Below are 19,549 nucleotides of genomic sequence, written 5' to 3' on the forward strand. Positions count from 1 at the left end.
GATTGATATGAATTTTTTATGTCTCCCTCTAGTATTACATATAAAACAAATGCAAAACTCTTCCTCTAAACATGAAATCAAAATAAATCTCTATACAAGAAAATATATAAGAAGCCAGATAGTAACAAAGGGAAAGAAGCAAGAAGGCCCTTATGCAATAACTCAAACCCTTGTGGCTCCTCTTCCATAATAGGCTCTAATAATTTCAAAGAACTTATGGATTTCCTATGATTAGATATTAAAAGGATTGGTGCCACTTCACCCCAATTGTTAATGGATTTTATGTCTCTCACCATTTTGAAAATGAAACTTAAAGCAAATACTTTATTCTTTAGCTGAAAGGTTTTAAAGAATTGGGTTATCACAATGGTGAAATATTGAAGAAAATTGCTAAATGATGTTGATGAAGACTTAGAGTGAAAATGAGCTATATATAAAGGATGCAATGAAACTAAATATGGTTTGGACATATATGATAAAGGAGAATGTCAAACTTTGTTGGAAGGGGAGAGTAAAAATTTAAGCCATAAAAGTAATTTCCCAAGAATTTAGTTTGAATAATTCTTGATTGACAACAAGGTATTTTGGTGGCATTTACAATAATAGACACATACTATATGTTACTTTCTACATGATGGTATTGTTAGTGAAAAATAGTAAAATTAGTTTTGATGATGCATGTGGCCAAGAGTGGTGGTACCTTTTGTAATGTGTCAAATACTGGACTTTATATCAAGGATAGTTGGTGCAATGAATATTCGTCTAAAATAAAACCAAAGTTGGTGCTTTTGGTTTGGATTTGATTTTGAAGGGGGAAAGAAAACACTTTTGGCACTTTTGTTTGGTCAGGCATCTAAAATAGAATTGTGAAAATTTGAGTCAAGATTAAAAGACTTAGATATGTAACTATCTTTGAATTCTAATATTTGAAGATAAAAAACTAAGGTAACAAATTTCTACCTTACCACACACATTTGTTCGTAAAAAATCTCAATACATTCCAAGACAATGCCTTTTGAGAAATAAATAAAAATGTGAAAATGGCATAGGTGATTGGTTAGTGGATATTTCATGTATTCCTTATTATAAGTTATCATTTTTATGAGACTATGTTTTTTATGTAATATTTATATTACTTAATTTCATTTGCCATTTGTTAGAAAAACAATAAACTCATGAGCTTTCCAAAGAAACTCATGAAAATAGGATAATGATATATTTTTTTTTAATTAATCAAGAAAATTAATTAAGAAAAAAAGATGTATGTACTTGTAGTGTAAGAATTTTTTACACTATTACTGCATCATCTAACATTTATTTTCAATCACCATTAACTATTGAATAAAAGTAATAGAAAAGAAAAATAAATAATACATTAACTATATATAAATTTTTATACTGTTAATACTTACATATTATTCTCATCAATTAATCTTATTTGTAGGCATATTTGATCTATTTATATATAAACTATCTCCACTTTAATGCCAAATCTAAATTTACACATCTTCTCTAGAAAGAAAAAAAAAAGTATTTGGTTTTTAATTATGAATTAAATATTTGATATTTAAGGGATTATATCTAATTAGGCAGTGTTTCTCTTGGGACCCATTCCTTCATTTTCAACTTGGCTTCATCATCTTCCCTCTCACTCACTTTTCACTAACCATATTTAGGGTTTCCAACATTTTCATCTTTTATCCTTTTCGATCAACCAAGGTATTACCTTTACCTCTTTTTCTTTCCTTTTTCATAAAATTGTGTTTCTCAAACTACCCATCCTGAATTTCTTACTTATTAATCTCATCACATTCTCTTATGCCTCTCATTTGATGCCAAGTTATTTTTATGGAATCTAGAATTTGTTACTGATTTTTATGTGTTAGCTTTGTTTTTCATCTTTTTTTATTGATTAGGTATTGGATTGTTGGTTTTGATATAGTTTGAGCTTGTTGGGATTCTTGTATTGCTTGCTAATTGCTGGTTTCAGGTGTTCTTTTATCTGCCTAAGCGATTCTTCCCTTTGCCCTTTTTCTTTTGAGTTATTTAGAATGGCAGAAGGGGCATAATGGGAAAGCTACACTCACCTCTCTGAGGTTTAGCTTAATTACATTTTGCACTTCTCCGGTTTCAAAAGCTATGGAATATCAATGCAATTATAATCACTTCCCTCCGGCTCCGGGGGAGGTAACTACGATGATAATTGAATCTTGAAGGTGGTGATTGGTGATTTTAGCTTTTGAGACAAGAGGGTGCTGAGCGTACTTAATTCAAATCTCAAGGGAGGTCAACATATATGTAATATACACACAATGTTCTACAGTGGTCTGGGTTGTTTAGTTATACAATTGTCAATATGATTGTGCTTGTATTTTCATTGTTGGTTGAATTTGTGCATGGTATATTTTCTGTTAGTAGATGTTGCAATTGGTCTTGTAGGTTAGCCGTTTATTTCGAGTCTTATTTAATCTCACGACTTCATATCCATTTGGTCACTAATCTATTTTCAAGAGTGATTAGCCAATTGTTTGCTTTTTGCAAGTGTAGTTCTTTTCTTTAAAGCCTTGGAAGCTTGAGGCTCATACCTTCTGGGTTTTTTTGGGTACTACCAAAGGTATCTCCTCACCTTATGGGTAAGGAGCTAATCTCTTTCGGGGTGCATAGCTGTCCCTCCCAACAACTGTCATTCCTAGGAATCGAATCCTTGACCTTTTGGTCTTTCTGGGGATTTAGCAAGGCTTTCCAGCACTAGACCAACACCTTGTTGGTTCATACCTTATGGTTTAGGATGACTATTTTGCTTTTCTGATTAAGAATTTGTCTGGAATCGTGTTGAAATCTAGCATGTGATACTGATGATAATTATTGAATTTCTGATGGCCTTTTTGGGTCAGGTGATTTTGAGTTGATTGGGTTTTAATTTATTCCTCACACCAACGAAATTAATAGAGTAATTGAAGTCTCCGTTCTTAAAAATTAAAAGAATTGAAGTGTGATGATTGAATTAATAGTTAAGCTACCAATAGGTTGTTGATTATTGGCAGATTTTGTAACATTAATTGATATGATCATTTCTATCAACTATTATTCATGACATGTAGCTATGTACTAATGGTCTGTCGAATTATATGAATCTTTAGTTGTTGATAATTACCTTTGATGCCTTTTTTATGATGTTTGAAGTAATGAGAAACATTTTTAAATTTTAAACATGATACAGTTAACCAGTAAGGTTGCCACCTTGTGACTTATAGTTCATAGGATCAAAACCTAAACATAGCCCCTTCCTTGACGGGGTAAACTCCGTACATATATCCTCCCTAGATTCCAACTGGTTGTAGACTCGTGTATTGGACCACCCCATTTTTAGTGTTAATCAATGTTATTGGTAAGTTTGTACCTATGCCCTGAATTAGGAGAATCGCTCAAAGGCTTGATATTAGCAAATTGATTATGATTAATATTATGGTTTAAGTTTCTTCATTCCCTTGATGTTAGCAAATTGATTATGATAATATTATGCTTTAATTTTCTTCTTTCCCTCACTTTTTTCGTCAATGGATACCCACAAATAATCTTTTATAACAAAACTACTTCAGCGGTCTCCAAGAGGTAGCAAAGTTGGTAGAGCTGTGAGACATAGTGTGAGCACCCAGGTTCAAACCCCCACAACTGCACAACCCACCACCCTCAAGAAAAAAAACTAGTTCATCTTTTGTTCCTTTTTTGTTTTCTAGCTAAAACTGTGTTCCCTTCCTGGTTTTATCAGTTTGGTATGCTGTTCAAGGATCGATTCATGCTTTAAAGTTCTTTTTATGATGAATAACCCGTTTACATTTGGAATGCAATTGCTGAATCTATAGACTTGGTAATTAACAGTCTGAGTTTCACTCACTGCACAAACATTCAACATTTGGAAATAAGAGAATGCTTTCTGTCTGAGATTCTCAACATTTGAATTTGAAACAATGGGTAGTGTATCTGACATTTTTGCATTCGTTTGGTTTTGCTTTCATATTCTTTGTGGAATCTGAATGTGTAGATGTTATTATCTCCATATATAATTGGTAGCACTGCAAGAAGTGAGGAGAAAACAAGTGTATTTAGTCTTATTATTACATGTCTCTTTCTTTACCCTGGTGAAATTTCTTTTCCATTTCTCTAGAACCATGGCCAGTGGAGCTGAAGGTGATCGCAAGGAACCGATAAATGAACAAGCAGTTGCAAATATATATGCAGCTATGAGGTCTGAACTCAACCAAATTTACTCAAAAATCACTGAGATGGAAATGGAAGTTAGTGAGCACTCATTGGTGGTTAACGCCATTCAGCCACTTGATCCATCTAGACGATGCTATCGTATGATTGGTGGGGTGCTGGTGGAGAGAACCATCAAAGAGGTCTTGCCTGCTGTGCTGCGCAATAAAGCGGGTATTGAAGAGATTGTTGCCAGGCTCAACGAGGCTTTGGAAAAGAAGAAAAAGGAAATTTCAGAGTTTGAGACCAAATACAAAATCAAGATAAGGAAGGCTGATGCTGAGGTGAAAGATGAATCTGGTAAGAAGGAAGGTTCTGCTCAAGGAGTTCTTGTGGGCCCTGCAAGTGGAAGTGAATGATAGGTCTAGTTTTATTTTTGTTTTTGGAAAATGGTAGCATGGAATTTTCTTCCATCTTCTTTTAACTGGGTGCAAGCAAACTGATGATTTGTTTTTGTTGGGATTAGTTTAAAAAAAGTGTATTACTGGATTTGCTCTTATGTTTAATTGCTTTGGAATGAGGAATTGTTTGTGCTTTTATATGTGAGCAAATTATAAGTAGGAAACTGATCTTCATAAGTTTATATTTAAAGTGAATTTTTTTCACTGTATTTCTTTCTGATTTATCTAGTTCTTTTTTTGAAGCATAGACTTATTGCATATATTTTTGGTGCTAACCAATGATATCTTCTCACTCTATGGGTAAGGAACTAATCCTTTTTAGAATATGTGGTTGCTCCTCTCGGCAAGGGTCGTTCCTGGTGGTCGAACCTTAGCCTTACTTATTGCATTTTTTGTTCACATATATGATGCCTATTTATTTGAATTTGGTTTCTTATATGTTATTGCAAGTGTTGAACTTCTGAATTATTGATAGGAGGTATTATGCTTTATCAACTTTCTCACTTTTAATACTTGATTTGTTCAATAGAATCAGCTTGGTGCAATGATGGAAGTTGCATTATCTGGGATTTTGAAACCAGGGGCATTGCTAAAGAGCTCTGAAATAATGAATTGTCTTCTATCATAACTAGTATTTGTTGGTGAAAGTGTGGTTATCCAATTCTTGCATCTGCTGCTGACAAGTCATTGTCTCTGTGGGATGTTGTCAGTGGTAATATATTATACGAATAGTTTTGCAACAAACCTCTCCACAATCAAGCCTTACATAGTTAGGATATATATAAAGGAGACTAATAAAAGCTCCCCTAAGGAGAATAGATTAAATGAAAGCAACTTTTAGAAGAAGAGGAAGACTAAGAAAAATTATAGACAAAACAATTAAGAAAGACTTAGAGATCAATGTTTTGCCAATAAATATGATTTATAAGAATCGTTCAATCCATATAATTGACACTACCTAGCTAGGTAAAAGCTTGGTTGTTCTTGTTGTGCTAACTTATTAAAAGGTTTATAGAATTTGGCATAATGGCATGGTTGTTTTTCAATATTGAAATTTAACTTATGTTAGAAGCTTCTGCTCATGAGAAGCATAAAAACCTAGTGCCACCAATAGAACTATTGCACTTTTATATATTAGCATATGTTTACCAACAAAGTTTTAGTCTAATAGTGTAGGTTTTATTGGATCTCCAGATAACCAAATGGTTAATGATTCGATTCTTAGTAGCGATACTTGTTAGGAGGGTCAACCTCACCCAAAATGGATTAGTTCCTAAAAAAAAGTATTAGCATCTATTTATTTTCTTCATTGAAACACTCTATCGGGCATCTCATACCTTGAGAAGCTGCTACACCCTTGATTCTTTTCCCTTTTGAACCCTTCACCTGTTTATCAACTTACCCCACCAACTCCCACGCCTGATATAATAGTTTTATATAATCAAGTAGAATTACAAGTTTGTGTATTTTCTGTTAGAACTTCTGATACAGTATGAATCATATATTATTGTGAATTTGTGATGTGCTCATATGTCACCATGTTTTCTATTGCTCTATCATTTCATGTGCAAGTGTGAAAATGATTGATGTAGTGCTAGTTTTGGGTTTATCCTGAAGAGGCAAACCTATAGGATACATAAGCTCCCAATGCAGCAATGACTAGAGCTGCAGCACCCATATTTACAACTAAATGTTTCTCTTCTTCATTCAATTTCCCTTCTGCTATTCTTGTAACAACCTGACATGTAGAAACAGCCAATTCTCTGATTCCAATACTCCCTACACTGTCAATCATATCCTCTTTTCTCTTCTCTTTAGCTTTTAGACTAGAAGGTTCTGCTAATTCCTTGTGTGACACTTCACTTGCTCTGGTATCTTTTTCCTTAATAATAGCCTTCTCCATATTATAAGGCTTCTCATCTTCTTTAACTTCCTTCTTTGAGACCCTTTCCTTCTCTGCAGCTTCAGTCATAGTCTTTTCCTCCAATTGCTTGTTTATTGTTGCTAGCTTGGTCTTTAGCCTAATTTCTTCATCACCCTTTTCTTTTGTTGAGTGTCTTGTAACCATTGTTGATGTTGGTTTTGGCTCAACTTCCTCTTGATGACCCTGTTGAGGCTTTTCATCTGTTTTGGTTTTGGTTGCCACTACAATTTTTGGGTTTGGCTCAAATCCCTCTTCACCATTTTTAGGCTTACCTTCGATTAAATGTTTCTTTACGGTTTCGGCTTGGCTGTTTTGAGGGATCAAACCTCTCAACCCCTTCTCATCTTCTGGCTTTAGGTTCTCAATAGACCTCTTAGATGATGTATCCTCCTGAGTACCCTTTTGTGCCTTGAACTTCAAGTCATCAAGGCCTTTTACAAAGCTTGGTGATAGTGAAACACTTTTCTTATCTCCTGTTGGTTCTTTCACTTTGGTAGTTGTAAACTGTGGTGGAAATGGAATGGTATCTTGGTCCTTTTTCGGCTTTGCTTCAGCTACTACTGCAGGATCAGGTGACCCTTTTACAGGGCTTGGTATTGAAGCATTTTTCTTGTCCCCCACTACTTCTTCCACTTCATGACTTTTAAATTGTGGTGGAATAGTATCTTTTGCATTTTCAGGCTTTTCTTTTTCAGGTACTGGTTTCTGTGAAGGACCAGGTTGGTCTTTCTCTTGGTTTGTTTTCACTTCTTGTTTAGGAGAAACTTGTGAAATGGTCTTCTTCTTTGGCATTGTTAGGATTAGAGTCCCAAATTCAAACTTGCCTTGAAGTTTCTCTGCCTCACAATCTTTAGGAAGAGGATATGTTTGGTCAAATTTGCTCCACCTATTACCTAGTATTGGTCGTTCTCCTGAAATTTTCACACTATGGGAAGAGCTCAAATGTGTAATCTTTATACGCTCTTTTATATAACCTACAAACAAAAGCAAAAGAGACATAATATTATAATTTACATCAATCGATTTTCAAATGATTTTCTCCAATCTGGTCCACATAAACTAAAGAAAAGTATATCTTTATTTAGAGCAAAACTCTTCATTACAGTCAAGTAATGAACCTCTTAAAACAAAAAATCTTTTATTTATGGAGAGATTCGTTTACATCAAGTTAAATTACGTCAATTCTTATATGTTAGTAAATTTCTTAAGCAATAAAAAAGAGTGTAATAACTAATGATAGGAGAGAAAAAATAGTTTCTGCACAAGTACTTACCAGGAAGATAGATATGCAGAAGGTAAGCTTCAGGGCTTTGTTTCATCTCAGTCTTAGGCTGCAAAGTCTCATACACACGTCGGGGCGGTGCCCGGAAAGTTGGTGTTCTTGGCCTCATACTCATAGCCATACTTCAAGAATTTGTGCTATATATTAATGTTAATACCTCTACCAAATTGTGCTTTTGAATTCTACTATATAGATTATACTGATTTGGTTATATATGTATCATATTTATATGCATGAAACTTTTCTTGCCATATAGATTATTCTTTCTTGTAAGCTTTGGTTCATTAATGTAACTGGGCTAGGTTTTCCTTCCTCTGCTAAGCTAGGATTATATACTAGGTATAACTTCTTTGACAAAAAATGTAATTGTTCTTTGTTTCCCTCCTATACTTGAAAAGCTAGCCGTTCATTCATGTATTATTGGACTTAGTTGCTTCTTGTTATAGGTTTTGTCAACTCTCATCATACAGCATGTGACTATTCACTTTTTTCTGTTTTGCATTTCTTCATGATATATAGGCTAAAAGATTTTATCATAAATTATTTTAAAGTTATTTTTTATCCTTGATTTTCTTCACACGTTCTTTCTTATCACTAGGTTTAAGAGAATCAAAAGTTATTGGCTGAAGGAGATGCCTACATTGGCATTATAAATTACTACAAATTTTTATAGCGCAACAAAAAAGGATTAATTTCTTACCTCAACCAAAAGATGTAGAAGGAATAAGGTGGTTTGTTGGTGCCATTTGACATAAAATAGATACCAAAATAAAAAAGTTTAGCACTCTATTTAAAATATGCAATACATGTTCCCTAAACCTATTGTGTAACGTCCTATTAAGTCTATGGGTTGCTGAAATTTGTTCTTTCATTAAGTTTACATAATACATATAGTCCTCAACCCCAAACCATCCTGAAAGCCTACAACTTGTATTACTTTTATCTAAACAAACGGTTCAGTAAAATGAGCCATTGCACAACAATTAAGATGCCACACATAATTAAGAATTTGTAAAGCCTTTTACAAACAGAAAATGGGTAAATAAATGTAAAATTTAGAACATTCAAGTGCTAGTGTCAAAAGCATAATATTGATATTGATGGCAAAAATAAATGATTAAAAAAAAGTCCTCCAAACGGCTCAAATGACCAGAGGCATTAATATCCCAGAAATTTAAGCTACTAGTTCAAGAAACATCAAATTACATTTAACAAAACTTGTAAAATCCCTATTACAATTAGCTCAATCTAAGAGATATTCTGCGACTTGTTCAGGATCACACCTTCATATTTCACTTGGAACCACTTCATAGCATCTTCCTTTGTAACACGATGCTGGATACCAACACGAGCCTTGCAGCGACGACGACGTCCAACACGGTAACCAGGGCGTTCCAAAACAACATAGAAGTCCATTCCATAAATACCGGTTGAAGGATCATACCTGAAGCAGTGACCAGGTTAATAAATACAACAAAAAATATCTGATGGAATTTCATTTGAATTACATGTAAATTACAACAGCATACACATGGGGGAAGACAACCATATATTAAATTTCAGCTTGAATTTAAATTGAAGTGACAGTCAGCAAAATCAGTGAAATTTATCAAGGTTACTAATATTATGTAAAATATATTATTGCACAAAGAAATGAAAGATATTAGCATTTTGAAGTTCAATAACTCAGTGCATAACCAATAATCCAAAACCAAAAAGGAAGTAAAAATAAACCAACAGAACAACAATGAGCACAAAACAGTACGTCAAGGTGGGACTAAATTAAAGTATTTAAAACTAACTAAAAATATTCAAGAAATAGTGGGAAATTAGTTTCGGCACTTTTAAGTTTTTATAAAAAAGAGGTTAAATTAATTTTTTAAGAGCTGGGCATCCGGCTCGGCCTGTTTTATACAAAACCCACACGCATCTTCGGAAAACCTACAACAGAAATCCTAAACATTGTCTTTTCCATAACTGAGGACATGACCCAACCCTGTTCAACAAACAACCTGGCTGTTTGTGAATCACAAAGAACACTTCTGAAACATGATGTCACGATGCAGAGTATTCCTGTGATTCTTGAGTGATTAATATGCAAAAACGATACATCAAAAGATGTATCAGCAGGTGACTATTTTGTGATGTATCGGGAGTGGAATCGTACAATTAACTGATTCTAACAACAGTGAAATTTATAGCAGTAGATTAAACATGCATTATGATAAAGAAGTAAACAACCCTTGTCATGTTTATGTAAATCTTTTTCCACCAGTGCATAACACTTAGGTATTAGCTACAGCCAAACTTTTAATAGCAGTCAGCATCAAAACTTTCCTTTATAGAACAAACTAACTAGTTGATAAATGAAAATTAGCAAACTATGGAAAGTTTTGTAACAAAATATAACTCCACATACTGTAAAATAACTGCAACGTATAACAAATTTAATTCAGAAAAAAAAATGAAATATTTACTTGATTCCCAAGTCGATATGCTCCTGAATACCAAAGCCAAAACATCCAGTATCACTGAAGTTTCTTCGGAGAAGTTCGTATTCCTTCACCTTCAAACCACTCTCCAAAAGCTGTGTTGCCTTGTCACCTCTAACAGTAACATAACATGCAATTTTTTCATTTCTTCGAATACCAAAAGAACGAACAGTGTACCTTGCTGTCAACAAGCAGGAAAAACGAAAAGATAATCAGCAAAGAGCCCAAAATCAAATATATATAATAGAAACAAGTTGCATAAAAGCCCCACTCATCATCTTCAATAATGTGTTGAAGGGGCAATGACATGAAAACAAAATCAAGTGATCCTATAATATAGGAAACATCAAATTGATAAACTCCTCTCAATAAAATTTACCTACTAGACCTATAGTGAGAAGAATTTCACCAGATATTGTGTCTTGGAAACAACCTAGGAGGTTTCAAGGATCTTCTTCTGGTATTTTAATTTTGGCTCTAAGCGGCAGTCAGATGGACACTGAATGGACCCCTGCTGTTGACTCAATTATAGAGCCACTATTTCATTAGCAATAGAAAACAATGTTGCTCATGTTTCGGAACTTACAGCATCATATCAAAGTCCCGAACCACATAAGAACTGATAAAATTAAAGGTACCGATTTAGGGGGCTCATTTCTTTAAGATTCTCAAAAAAGTAATTCACCAAATATGTGTTTGGCAGAAGTTCTAGTGAGAAGCTAAAATCTAAAAGCTTACTTCAACTTTCTTCTAGAGAAACATTTCTGATAAAACACAACCAAACAAGCATATCCCAGTAGTGATTTTTAATAACAAAAAAACCTCTCATTCAAAGAAAAAACCCTAAACGAATGTTTCCTTATACTCCTATTCACTCTGTTCTGAAATTTCAAGGGTATTATAAATATACTCTGTTACTCAAGAACATCAATGCATTTTTTATCAACCACAATGAATTGAATCATCAAACCAGTAACTTAATTATGTCAAATGATTAAACTATGAAAAAAATAACCTTTAGAAAAAACAGGGGTTTGGCCACTAAGCTGTTCCAACACCTATAACAAAAAGATAAGAACAAGTATTAGTAAAAATAATCGAAAAATAAAATAAAAATTTAAAAAATAAAACAAAAACCTTTGCAGCTCTGGTGAGACGATCTCCACTCTCACCAACAGAGATATTGAGGACAAGCTTCTGAACCTTGATTTCCCTCATCGGGTTCGATAGTTTCTTCTCTGAAGCCTGTTTTCAATTGCAATGTGTTCCATTTCATTCACAAATTCACATAAACAATCACATCATAGAAATGAAGAAATTAAAACCATACCATTGCAAATCGATTTGAATTCTCAGCACTTCGCAGCGGTGGAGTAGCAATATCGTGGTGGTGATGATTTCAGAGGAAGCGTTTTTATATATGAAGCTAGGGTTTTGAGGTGCTATTACTATAATACCCCCAAAGTGTGTTAAGTTATCTGCTCCGTCCATTTTCTTTTATAATAATATTTAACGGCTGAGATTCGGATATTACAAAACGACGTTGTTTCGTTCCCTTTGGGAAATTCTTTCACCGCAACACTCCTTCTCCTCCACCGACCGCCGCCTCCGCCGCCGCTTATCAATGGGATGCTATTCAGTTTCGCTTAATTTCACAATTCAGGAATGCTTCCCTATTATTGATAGGTTGTAAACTTGCAGGTAAAATATTAAGCCTTCAAAGTGATACTGGCAAATGTGTAGTTCTGAATTTTTTTTTGGTACTAGGAAGGGTGTTCCTTAACTTTCGGGTATTGAAGAGATTGTTGCCAGGCTCAACGAGGCTTTGGAAAAGAAGAAAAAGGAAATTTCAGAGTTTGAGACCAAATACAAAATCAAGATAAGGAAGGCTGATGCTGAGGTGAAAGATGAATCTGGTAAGAAGGAAGGTTCTGCTCAAGGAGTTCTTGTGGGCCCTGCAAGTGGAAGTGAATGATAGGTCTAGTTTTATTTTTGTTTTTGGAAAATGGTAGCATGGAATTTTCTTCCATCTTCTTTTAACTGGGTGCAAGCAAACTGATGATTTGTTTTTGTTGGGATTAGTTTAAAAAAAGTGTATTACTGGATTTGCTCTTATGTTTAATTGCTTTGGAATGAGGAATTGTTTGTGCTTTTATATGTGAGCAAATTATAAGTAGGAAACTGATCTTCATAAGTTTATATTTAAAGTGAATTTTTTTCACTGTATTTCTTTCTGATTTATCTAGTTCTTTTTTTGAAGCATAGACTTATTGCATATATTTTTGGTGCTAACCAATGATATCTTCTCACTCTATGGGTAAGGAACTAATCCTTTTTAGAATATGTGGTTGCTCCTCTCGGCAAGGGTCGTTCCTGGTGGTCGAACCTTAGCCTTACTTATTGCATTTTTTGTTCACATATATGATGCCTATTTATTTGAATTTGGTTTCTTATATGTTATTGCAAGTGTTGAACTTCTGAATTATTGATAGGAGGTATTATGCTTTATCAACTTTCTCACTTTTAATACTTGATTTGTTCAATAGAATCAGCTTGGTGCAATGATGGAAGTTGCATTATCTGGGATTTTGAAACCAGGGGCATTGCTAAAGAGCTCTGAAATAATGAATTGTCTTCTATCATAACTAGTATTTGTTGGTGAAAGTGTGGTTATCCAATTCTTGCATCTGCTGCTGACAAGTCATTGTCTCTGTGGGATGTTGTCAGTGGTAATATATTATACGAATAGTTTTGCAACAAACCTCTCCACAATCAAGCCTTACATAGTTAGGATATATATAAAGGAGACTAATAAAAGCTCCCCTAAGGAGAATAGATTAAATGAAAGCAACTTTTAGAAGAAGAGGAAGACTAAGAAAAATTATAGACAAAACAATTAAGAAAGACTTAGAGATCAATGTTTTGCCAATAAATATGATTTATAAGAATCGTTCAATCCATATAATTGACACTACCTAGCTAGGTAAAAGCTTGGTTGTTCTTGTTGTGCTAACTTATTAAAAGGTTTATAGAATTTGGCATAATGGCATGGTTGTTTTTCAATATTGAAATTTAACTTATGTTAGAAGCTTCTGCTCATGAGAAGCATAAAAACCTAGTGCCACCAATAGAACTATTGCACTTTTATATATTAGCATATGTTTACCAACAAAGTTTTAGTCTAATAGTGTAGGTTTTATTGGATCTCCAGATAACCAAATGGTTAATGATTCGATTCTTAGTAGCGATACTTGTTAGGAGGGTCAACCTCACCCAAAATGGATTAGTTCCTAAAAAAAAGTATTAGCATCTATTTATTTTCTTCATTGAAACACTCTATCGGGCATCTCATACCTTGAGAAGCTGCTACACCCTTGATTCTTTTCCCTTTTGAACCCTTCACCTGTTTATCAACTTACCCCACCAACTCCCACGCCTGATATAATAGTTTTATATAATCAAGTAGAATTACAAGTTTGTGTATTTTCTGTTAGAACTTCTGATACAGTATGAATCATATATTATTGTGAATTTGTGATGTGCTCATATGTCACCATGTTTTCTATTGCTCTATCATTTCATGTGCAAGTGTGAAAATGATTGATGTAGTGCTAGTTTTGGGTTTATCCTGAAGAGGCAAACCTATAGGATACATAAGCTCCCAATGCAGCAATGACTAGAGCTGCAGCACCCATATTTACAACTAAATGTTTCTCTTCTTCATTCAATTTCCCTTCTGCTATTCTTGTAACAACCTGACATGTAGAAACAGCCAATTCTCTGATTCCAATACTCCCTACACTGTCAATCATATCCTCTTTTCTCTTCTCTTTAGCTTTTAGACTAGAAGGTTCTGCTAATTCCTTGTGTGACACTTCACTTGCTCTGGTATCTTTTTCCTTAATAATAGCCTTCTCCATATTATAAGGCTTCTCATCTTCTTTAACTTCCTTCTTTGAGACCCTTTCCTTCTCTGCAGCTTCAGTCATAGTCTTTTCCTCCAATTGCTTGTTTATTGTTGCTAGCTTGGTCTTTAGCCTAATTTCTTCATCACCCTTTTCTTTTGTTGAGTGTCTTGTAACCATTGTTGATGTTGGTTTTGGCTCAACTTCCTCTTGATGACCCTGTTGAGGCTTTTCATCTGTTTTGGTTTTGGTTGCCACTACAATTTTTGGGTTTGGCTCAAATCCCTCTTCACCATTTTTAGGCTTACCTTCGATTAAATGTTTCTTTACGGTTTCGGCTTGGCTGTTTTGAGGGATCAAACCTCTCAACCCCTTCTCATCTTCTGGCTTTAGGTTCTCAATAGACCTCTTAGATGATGTATCCTCCTGAGTACCCTTTTGTGCCTTGAACTTCAAGTCATCAAGGCCTTTTACAAAGCTTGGTGATAGTGAAACACTTTTCTTATCTCCTGTTGGTTCTTTCACTTTGGTAGTTGTAAACTGTGGTGGAAATGGAATGGTATCTTGGTCCTTTTTCGGCTTTGCTTCAGCTACTACTGCAGGATCAGGTGACCCTTTTACAGGGCTTGGTATTGAAGCATTTTTCTTGTCCCCCACTACTTCTTCCACTTCATGACTTTTAAATTGTGGTGGAATAGTATCTTTTGCATTTTCAGGCTTTTCTTTTTCAGGTACTGGTTTCTGTGAAGGACCAGGTTGGTCTTTCTCTTGGTTTGTTTTCACTTCTTGTTTAGGAGAAACTTGTGAAATGGTCTTCTTCTTTGGCATTGTTAGGATTAGAGTCCCAAATTCAAACTTGCCTTGAAGTTTCTCTGCCTCACAATCTTTAGGAAGAGGATATGTTTGGTCAAATTTGCTCCACCTATTACCTAGTATTGGTCGTTCTCCTGAAATTTTCACACTATGGGAAGAGCTCAAATGTGTAATCTTTATACGCTCTTTTATATAACCTACAAACAAAAGCAAAAGAGACATAATATTATAATTTACATCAATCGATTTTCAAATGATTTTCTCCAATCTGGTCCACATAAACTAAAGAAAAGTATATCTTTATTTAGAGCAAAACTCTTCATTACAGTCAAGTAATGAACCTCTTAAAACAAAAAATCTTTTATTTATGGAGAGATTCGTTTACATCAAGTTAAATTACGTCAATTCTTATATGTTAGTAAATTTCTTAAGCAATAAAAAAGAGTGTAATAACTAATGATAGGAGAGAAAAAATAGTTTCTGCACAAGTACTTACCAGGAAGATAGATATGCAGAAGGTAAGCTTCAGGGCTTTGTTTCATCTCAGTCTTAGGCTGCAAAGTCTCATACACACGTCGGGGCGGTGCCCGGAAAGTTGGTGTTCTTGGCCTCATACTCATAGCCATACTTCAAGAATTTGTGCTATATATTAATGTTAATACCTCTACCAAATTGTGCTTTTGAATTCTACTATATAGATTATACTGATTTGGTTATATATGTATCATATTTATATGCATGAAACTTTTCTTGCCATATAGATTATTCTTTCTTGTAAGCTTTGGTTCATTAATGTAACTGGGCTAGGTTTTCCTTCCTCTGCTAAGCTAGGATTATATACTAGGTATAACTTCTTTGACAAAAAATGTAATTGTTCTTTGTTTCCCTCCTATACTTGAAAAGCTAGCCGTTCATTCATGTATTATTGGACTTAGTTGCTTCTTGTTATAGGTTTTGTCAACTCTCATCATACAGCATGTGACTATTCACTTTTTTCTGTTTTGCATTTCTTCATGATATATAGGCTAAAAGATTTTATCATAAATTATTTTAAAGTTATTTTTTATCCTTGATTTTCTTCACACGTTCTTTCTTATCACTAGGTTTAAGAGAATCAAAAGTTATTGGCTGAAGGAGATGCCTACATTGGCATTATAAATTACTACAAATTTTTATAGCGCAACAAAAAAGGATTAATTTCTTACCTCAACCAAAAGATGTAGAAGGAATAAGGTGGTTTGTTGGTGCCATTTGACATAAAATAGATACCAAAATAAAAAAGTTTAGCACTCTATTTAAAATATGCAATACATGTTCCCTAAACCTATTGTGTAACGTCCTATTAAGTCTATGGGTTGCTGAAATTTGTTCTTTCATTAAGTTTACATAATACATATAGTCCTCAACCCCAAACCATCCTGAAAGCCTACAACTTGTATTACTTTTATCTAAACAAACGGTTCAGTAAAATGAGCCATTGCACAACAATTAAGATGCCACACATAATTAAGAATTTGTAAAGCCTTTTACAAACAGAAAATGGGTAAATAAATGTAAAATTTAGAACATTCAAGTGCTAGTGTCAAAAGCATAATATTGATATTGATGGCAAAAATAAATGATTAAAAAAAAGTCCTCCAAACGGCTCAAATGACCAGAGGCATTAATATCCCAGAAATTTAAGCTACTAGTTCAAGAAACATCAAATTACATTTAACAAAACTTGTAAAATCCCTATTACAATTAGCTCAATCTAAGAGATATTCTGCGACTTGTTCAGGATCACACCTTCATATTTCACTTGGAACCACTTCATAGCATCTTCCTTTGTAACACGATGCTGGATACCAACACGAGCCTTGCAGCGACGACGACGTCCAACACGGTAACCAGGGCGTTCCAAAACAACATAGAAGTCCATTCCATAAATACCGGTTGAAGGATCATACCTGAAGCAGTGACCAGGTTAATAAATACAACAAAAAATATCTGATGGAATTTCATTTGAATTACATGTAAATTACAACAGCATACACATGGGGGAAGACAACCATATATTAAATTTCAGCTTGAATTTAAATTGAAGTGACAGTCAGCAAAATCAGTGAAATTTATCAAGGTTACTAATATTATGTAAAATATATTATTGCACAAAGAAATGAAAGATATTAGCATTTTGAAGTTCAATAACTCAGTGCATAACCAATAATCCAAAACCAAAAAGGAAGTAAAAATAAACCAACAGAACAACAATGAGCACAAAACAGTACGTCAAGGTGGGACTAAATTAAAGTATTTAAAACTAACTAAAAATATTCAAGAAATAGTGGGAAATTAGTTTCGGCACTTTTAAGTTTTTATAAAAAAGAGGTTAAATTAATTTTTTAAGAGCTGGGCATCCGGCTCGGCCTGTTTTATACAAAACCCACACGCATCTTCGGAAAACCTACAACAGAAATCCTAAACATTGTCTTTTCCATAACTGAGGACATGACCCAACCCTGTTCAACAAACAACCTGGCTGTTTGTGAATCACAAAGAACACTTCTGAAACATGATGTCACGATGCAGAGTATTCCTGTGATTCTTGAGTGATTAATATGCAAAAACGATACATCAAAAGATGTATCAGCAGGTGACTATTTTGTGATGTATCGGGAGTGGAATCGTACAATTAACTGATTCTAACAACAGTGAAATTTATAGCAGTAGATTAAACATGCATTATGATAAAGAAGTAAACAACCCTTGTCATGTTTATGTAAATCTTTTTCCACCAGTGCATAACACTTAGGTATTAGCTACAGCCAAACTTTTAATAGCAGTCAGCATCAAAACTTTCCTTTATAGAACAAACTAACTAGTTGATAAATGAAAATTAGCAAACTATGGAAAGTTTTGTAACAAAATATAACTCCACATACTGTAAAATAACTGCAACGTATAACAAATTTAATTCAGAAAAAAAAATGAAATATTTACTTGATTCCCAAGTCGATATGCTCCTGAATACCAAAGCCAAAACATCCAGTATCACTGAAGTTTCTTCGGAGAAGTTCGTATTCCTTCACCTTCAAACCACTCTCCAAAAGCTGTGTTGCCTTGTCACCTCTAACAGTAACATAACATGCAATTTTTTCATTTCTTCGAATACCAAAAGAACGAACAGTGTACCTTGCTGTCAACAAGCAGGAAAAACGAAAAGATAATCAGCAAAGAGCCCAAAATCAAATATATATAATAGAAACAAGTTGCATAAAAGCCCCACTCATCATCTTCAATAATGTGTTGAAGGGGCAATGACATGAAAACAAAATCAAGTGATCCTATAATATAGGAAACATCAAATTGATAAACTCCTCTCAATAAAATTTACCTACTAGACCTATAGTGAGAAGAATTTCACCAGATATTGTGTCTTGGAAACAACCTAGGAGGTTTCAAGGATCTTCTTCTGGTATTTTAATTTTGGCTCTAAGCGGCAGTCAGATGGACACTGAATGGACCCCTGCTGTTGACTCAATTATAGAGCCACTATTTCATTAGCAATAGAAAACAATGTTGCTCATGTTTCGGAACTTACAGCATCATATCAAAGTCCCGAACCACATAAGAACTGATAAAATTAAAGGTACCGATTTAGGGGGCTCATTTCTTTAAGATTCTCAAAAAAGTAATTCACCAAATATGTGTTTGGCAGAAGTTCTAGTGAGAAGCTAAAATCTAAAAGCTTACTTCAACTTTCTTCTAGAGAAACATTTCTGATAAAACACAACCAAACAAGCATATCCCAGTAGTGATTTTTAATAACAAAAAAACCTCTCATTCAAAGAAAAAACCCTAAACGAATGTTTCCTTATACTCCTATTCACTCTGTTCTGAAATTTCAAGGGTATTATAAATATACTCTGTTACTCAAGAACATCAATGCATTTTTTATCAACCACAATGAATTGAATCATCAAACCAGTAACTTAATTATGTCAAATGATTAAACTATGAAAAAAATAACCTTTAGAAAAAACAGGGGTTTGGCCACTAAGCTGTTCCAACACCTATAACAAAAAGATAAGAACAAGTATTAGTAAAAATAATCGAAAAATAAAATAAAAATTTAAAAAATAAAACAAAAACCTTTGCAGCTCTGGTGAGACGATCTCCACTCTCACCAACAGAGATATTGAGGACAAGCTTCTGAACCTTGATTTCCCTCATCGGGTTCGATAGTTTCTTCTCTGAAGCCTGTTTTCAATTGCAATGTGTTCCATTTCATTCACAAATTCACATAAACAATCACATCATAGAAATGAAGAAATTAAAACCATACCATTGCAAATCGATTTGAATTCTCAGCACTTCGCAGCGGTGGAGTAGCAATATCGTGGTGGTGATGATTTCAGAGGAAGCGTTTTTATATATGAAGCTAGGGTTTTGAGGTGCTATTACTATAATACCCCCAAAGTGTGTTAAGTTAT

The 19,549-nt window shown here is 34.0% G+C and overlaps 5 protein-coding genes across 14 annotated transcripts; 1 reads left to right on the forward strand and 4 right to left on the reverse strand.

Annotated features, from left to right (window-relative positions):
• Window positions 1,581–12,576, forward strand: LOC109355033 (probable prefoldin subunit 2). Of its 2 annotated transcripts, XM_019597940.1 has the most exons (3): window positions 1,581–1,719; window positions 4,166–4,453; window positions 12,169–12,576. In XM_019597940.1, exons 2-3 carry the CDS (start codon window positions 4,170–4,172, stop codon window positions 12,329–12,331), a joined length of 447 nt encoding a protein of 148 aa, XP_019453485.1. In that variant the 5' UTR covers window positions 1,581–1,719; window positions 4,166–4,169; the 3' UTR covers window positions 12,332–12,576. The 2 variants fall into 2 exon arrangements, with proteins under 2 accessions (XP_019453485.1, XP_019453484.1); XM_019597939.1 differs by lacking the exon at window positions 12,169–12,576 and having other exon boundaries at window positions 4,166–4,861.
• On the reverse strand, window positions 6,079–8,112 carry LOC109355031 (protein RESTRICTED TEV MOVEMENT 2-like). 5 transcript variants are annotated; one of them, XM_019597937.1, is made up of 4 exons: window positions 7,856–8,057; window positions 6,703–7,556; window positions 6,610–6,639; window positions 6,079–6,540 (listed from the first exon to the last, which is right to left on the reverse strand). In XM_019597937.1, exons 1-4 carry the CDS (start codon window positions 7,983–7,985, stop codon window positions 6,265–6,267), a joined length of 1,290 nt encoding a protein of 429 aa, XP_019453482.1. In that variant the 5' UTR covers window positions 7,986–8,057; the 3' UTR covers window positions 6,079–6,264. The 5 variants fall into 5 exon arrangements, with proteins under 5 accessions (XP_019453482.1, XP_019453477.1, XP_019453478.1 ...); XM_019597932.1 differs by having other exon boundaries at window positions 6,079–7,556; window positions 7,856–7,998; window positions 8,031–8,112; XM_019597933.1 differs by having other exon boundaries at window positions 6,079–6,639.
• Window positions 8,962–11,809, reverse strand: LOC109355032 (60S ribosomal protein L11-like). Its single transcript, XM_019597938.1, has 5 exons — window positions 11,687–11,809; window positions 11,494–11,601; window positions 11,372–11,414; window positions 10,342–10,537; window positions 8,962–9,308 (listed from the first exon to the last, which is right to left on the reverse strand). Exons 1-5 carry the CDS (start codon window positions 11,687–11,689, stop codon window positions 9,113–9,115), a joined length of 546 nt encoding a protein of 181 aa, XP_019453483.1. The 5' UTR covers window positions 11,690–11,809; the 3' UTR covers window positions 8,962–9,112.
• LOC109353380 (protein RESTRICTED TEV MOVEMENT 2-like) lies at window positions 13,794–15,827 on the reverse strand. 5 transcript variants are annotated; one of them, XM_019595625.1, is made up of 4 exons: window positions 15,571–15,772; window positions 14,418–15,271; window positions 14,325–14,354; window positions 13,794–14,255 (listed from the first exon to the last, which is right to left on the reverse strand). In XM_019595625.1, the coding sequence occupies exons 1-4, from the start codon at window positions 15,698–15,700 to the stop codon at window positions 13,980–13,982; spliced, it is 1,290 nt and encodes a 429-aa protein (XP_019451170.1). In that variant the 5' UTR covers window positions 15,701–15,772; the 3' UTR covers window positions 13,794–13,979. The 5 variants fall into 5 exon arrangements, with proteins under 5 accessions (XP_019451170.1, XP_019451166.1, XP_019451167.1 ...); XM_019595621.1 differs by having other exon boundaries at window positions 13,794–15,271; window positions 15,571–15,713; window positions 15,746–15,827; XM_019595622.1 differs by having other exon boundaries at window positions 13,794–14,354.
• Window positions 16,677–19,524, reverse strand: LOC109355456 (60S ribosomal protein L11-like). Its single transcript, XM_019598630.1, has 5 exons — window positions 19,402–19,524; window positions 19,209–19,316; window positions 19,087–19,129; window positions 18,057–18,252; window positions 16,677–17,023 (listed from the first exon to the last, which is right to left on the reverse strand). Exons 1-5 carry the CDS (start codon window positions 19,402–19,404, stop codon window positions 16,828–16,830), a joined length of 546 nt encoding a protein of 181 aa, XP_019454175.1. The 5' UTR covers window positions 19,405–19,524; the 3' UTR covers window positions 16,677–16,827.

This window comes from Lupinus angustifolius, chromosome LG08 (genome assembly GCF_001865875.1).
Source record: "Lupinus angustifolius cultivar Tanjil chromosome LG08, LupAngTanjil_v1.0, whole genome shotgun sequence".
In the NCBI taxonomy this organism is placed as follows: Eukaryota; Viridiplantae; Streptophyta; class Magnoliopsida; order Fabales; family Fabaceae; genus Lupinus; species Lupinus angustifolius.

Bases quoted from the DNA above. Each gene is read 5' to 3' on its own strand.
- LOC109355033 (XM_019597940.1), top strand. From the start codon at position 4,170: ATGGCCAGTGGAGCTGAAGGTGATCGCAAGGAACCGATAAATGAACAA. The intron at 4,454-12,168 runs GCTCAACGAGGC...GATTGTTGCCAG, and splicing joins ATTGAAGAGATTGTTGCCAG to GCTCAACGAGGCTTTGGAAA.
- LOC109355031 (XM_019597932.1), bottom strand. From the start codon at position 7,985: ATGGCTATGAGTATGAGGCCAAGAACACCAACTTTCCGGGCACCGCCC. The intron at 7,557-7,855 runs GTAAGTACTTGT...TTTTGTTTGTAG, and splicing joins TCTGCATATCTATCTTCCTG to GTTATATAAAAGAGCGTATA.
- LOC109355032 (XM_019597938.1), bottom strand. The intron at 11,415-11,493 runs GTTTTTGTTTTA...TTTTTGTTATAG, and splicing joins GTCTCACCAGAGCTGCAAAG to GTGTTGGAACAGCTTAGTGG. The intron at 9,309-10,341 runs GTAAATATTTCA...TCACTGCTTCAG, and splicing joins CATATCGACTTGGGAATCAA to GTATGATCCTTCAACCGGTA.
- LOC109353380 (XM_019595621.1), bottom strand. From the start codon at position 15,700: ATGGCTATGAGTATGAGGCCAAGAACACCAACTTTCCGGGCACCGCCC. The intron at 15,272-15,570 runs GTAAGTACTTGT...TTTTGTTTGTAG, and splicing joins TCTGCATATCTATCTTCCTG to GTTATATAAAAGAGCGTATA.
- LOC109355456 (XM_019598630.1), bottom strand. The intron at 19,130-19,208 runs GTTTTTGTTTTA...TTTTTGTTATAG, and splicing joins GTCTCACCAGAGCTGCAAAG to GTGTTGGAACAGCTTAGTGG. The intron at 18,253-19,086 runs GTTATTTTTTTC...GCTTGTTGACAG, and splicing joins AACCCCTGTTTTTTCTAAAG to CAAGGTACACTGTTCGTTCT.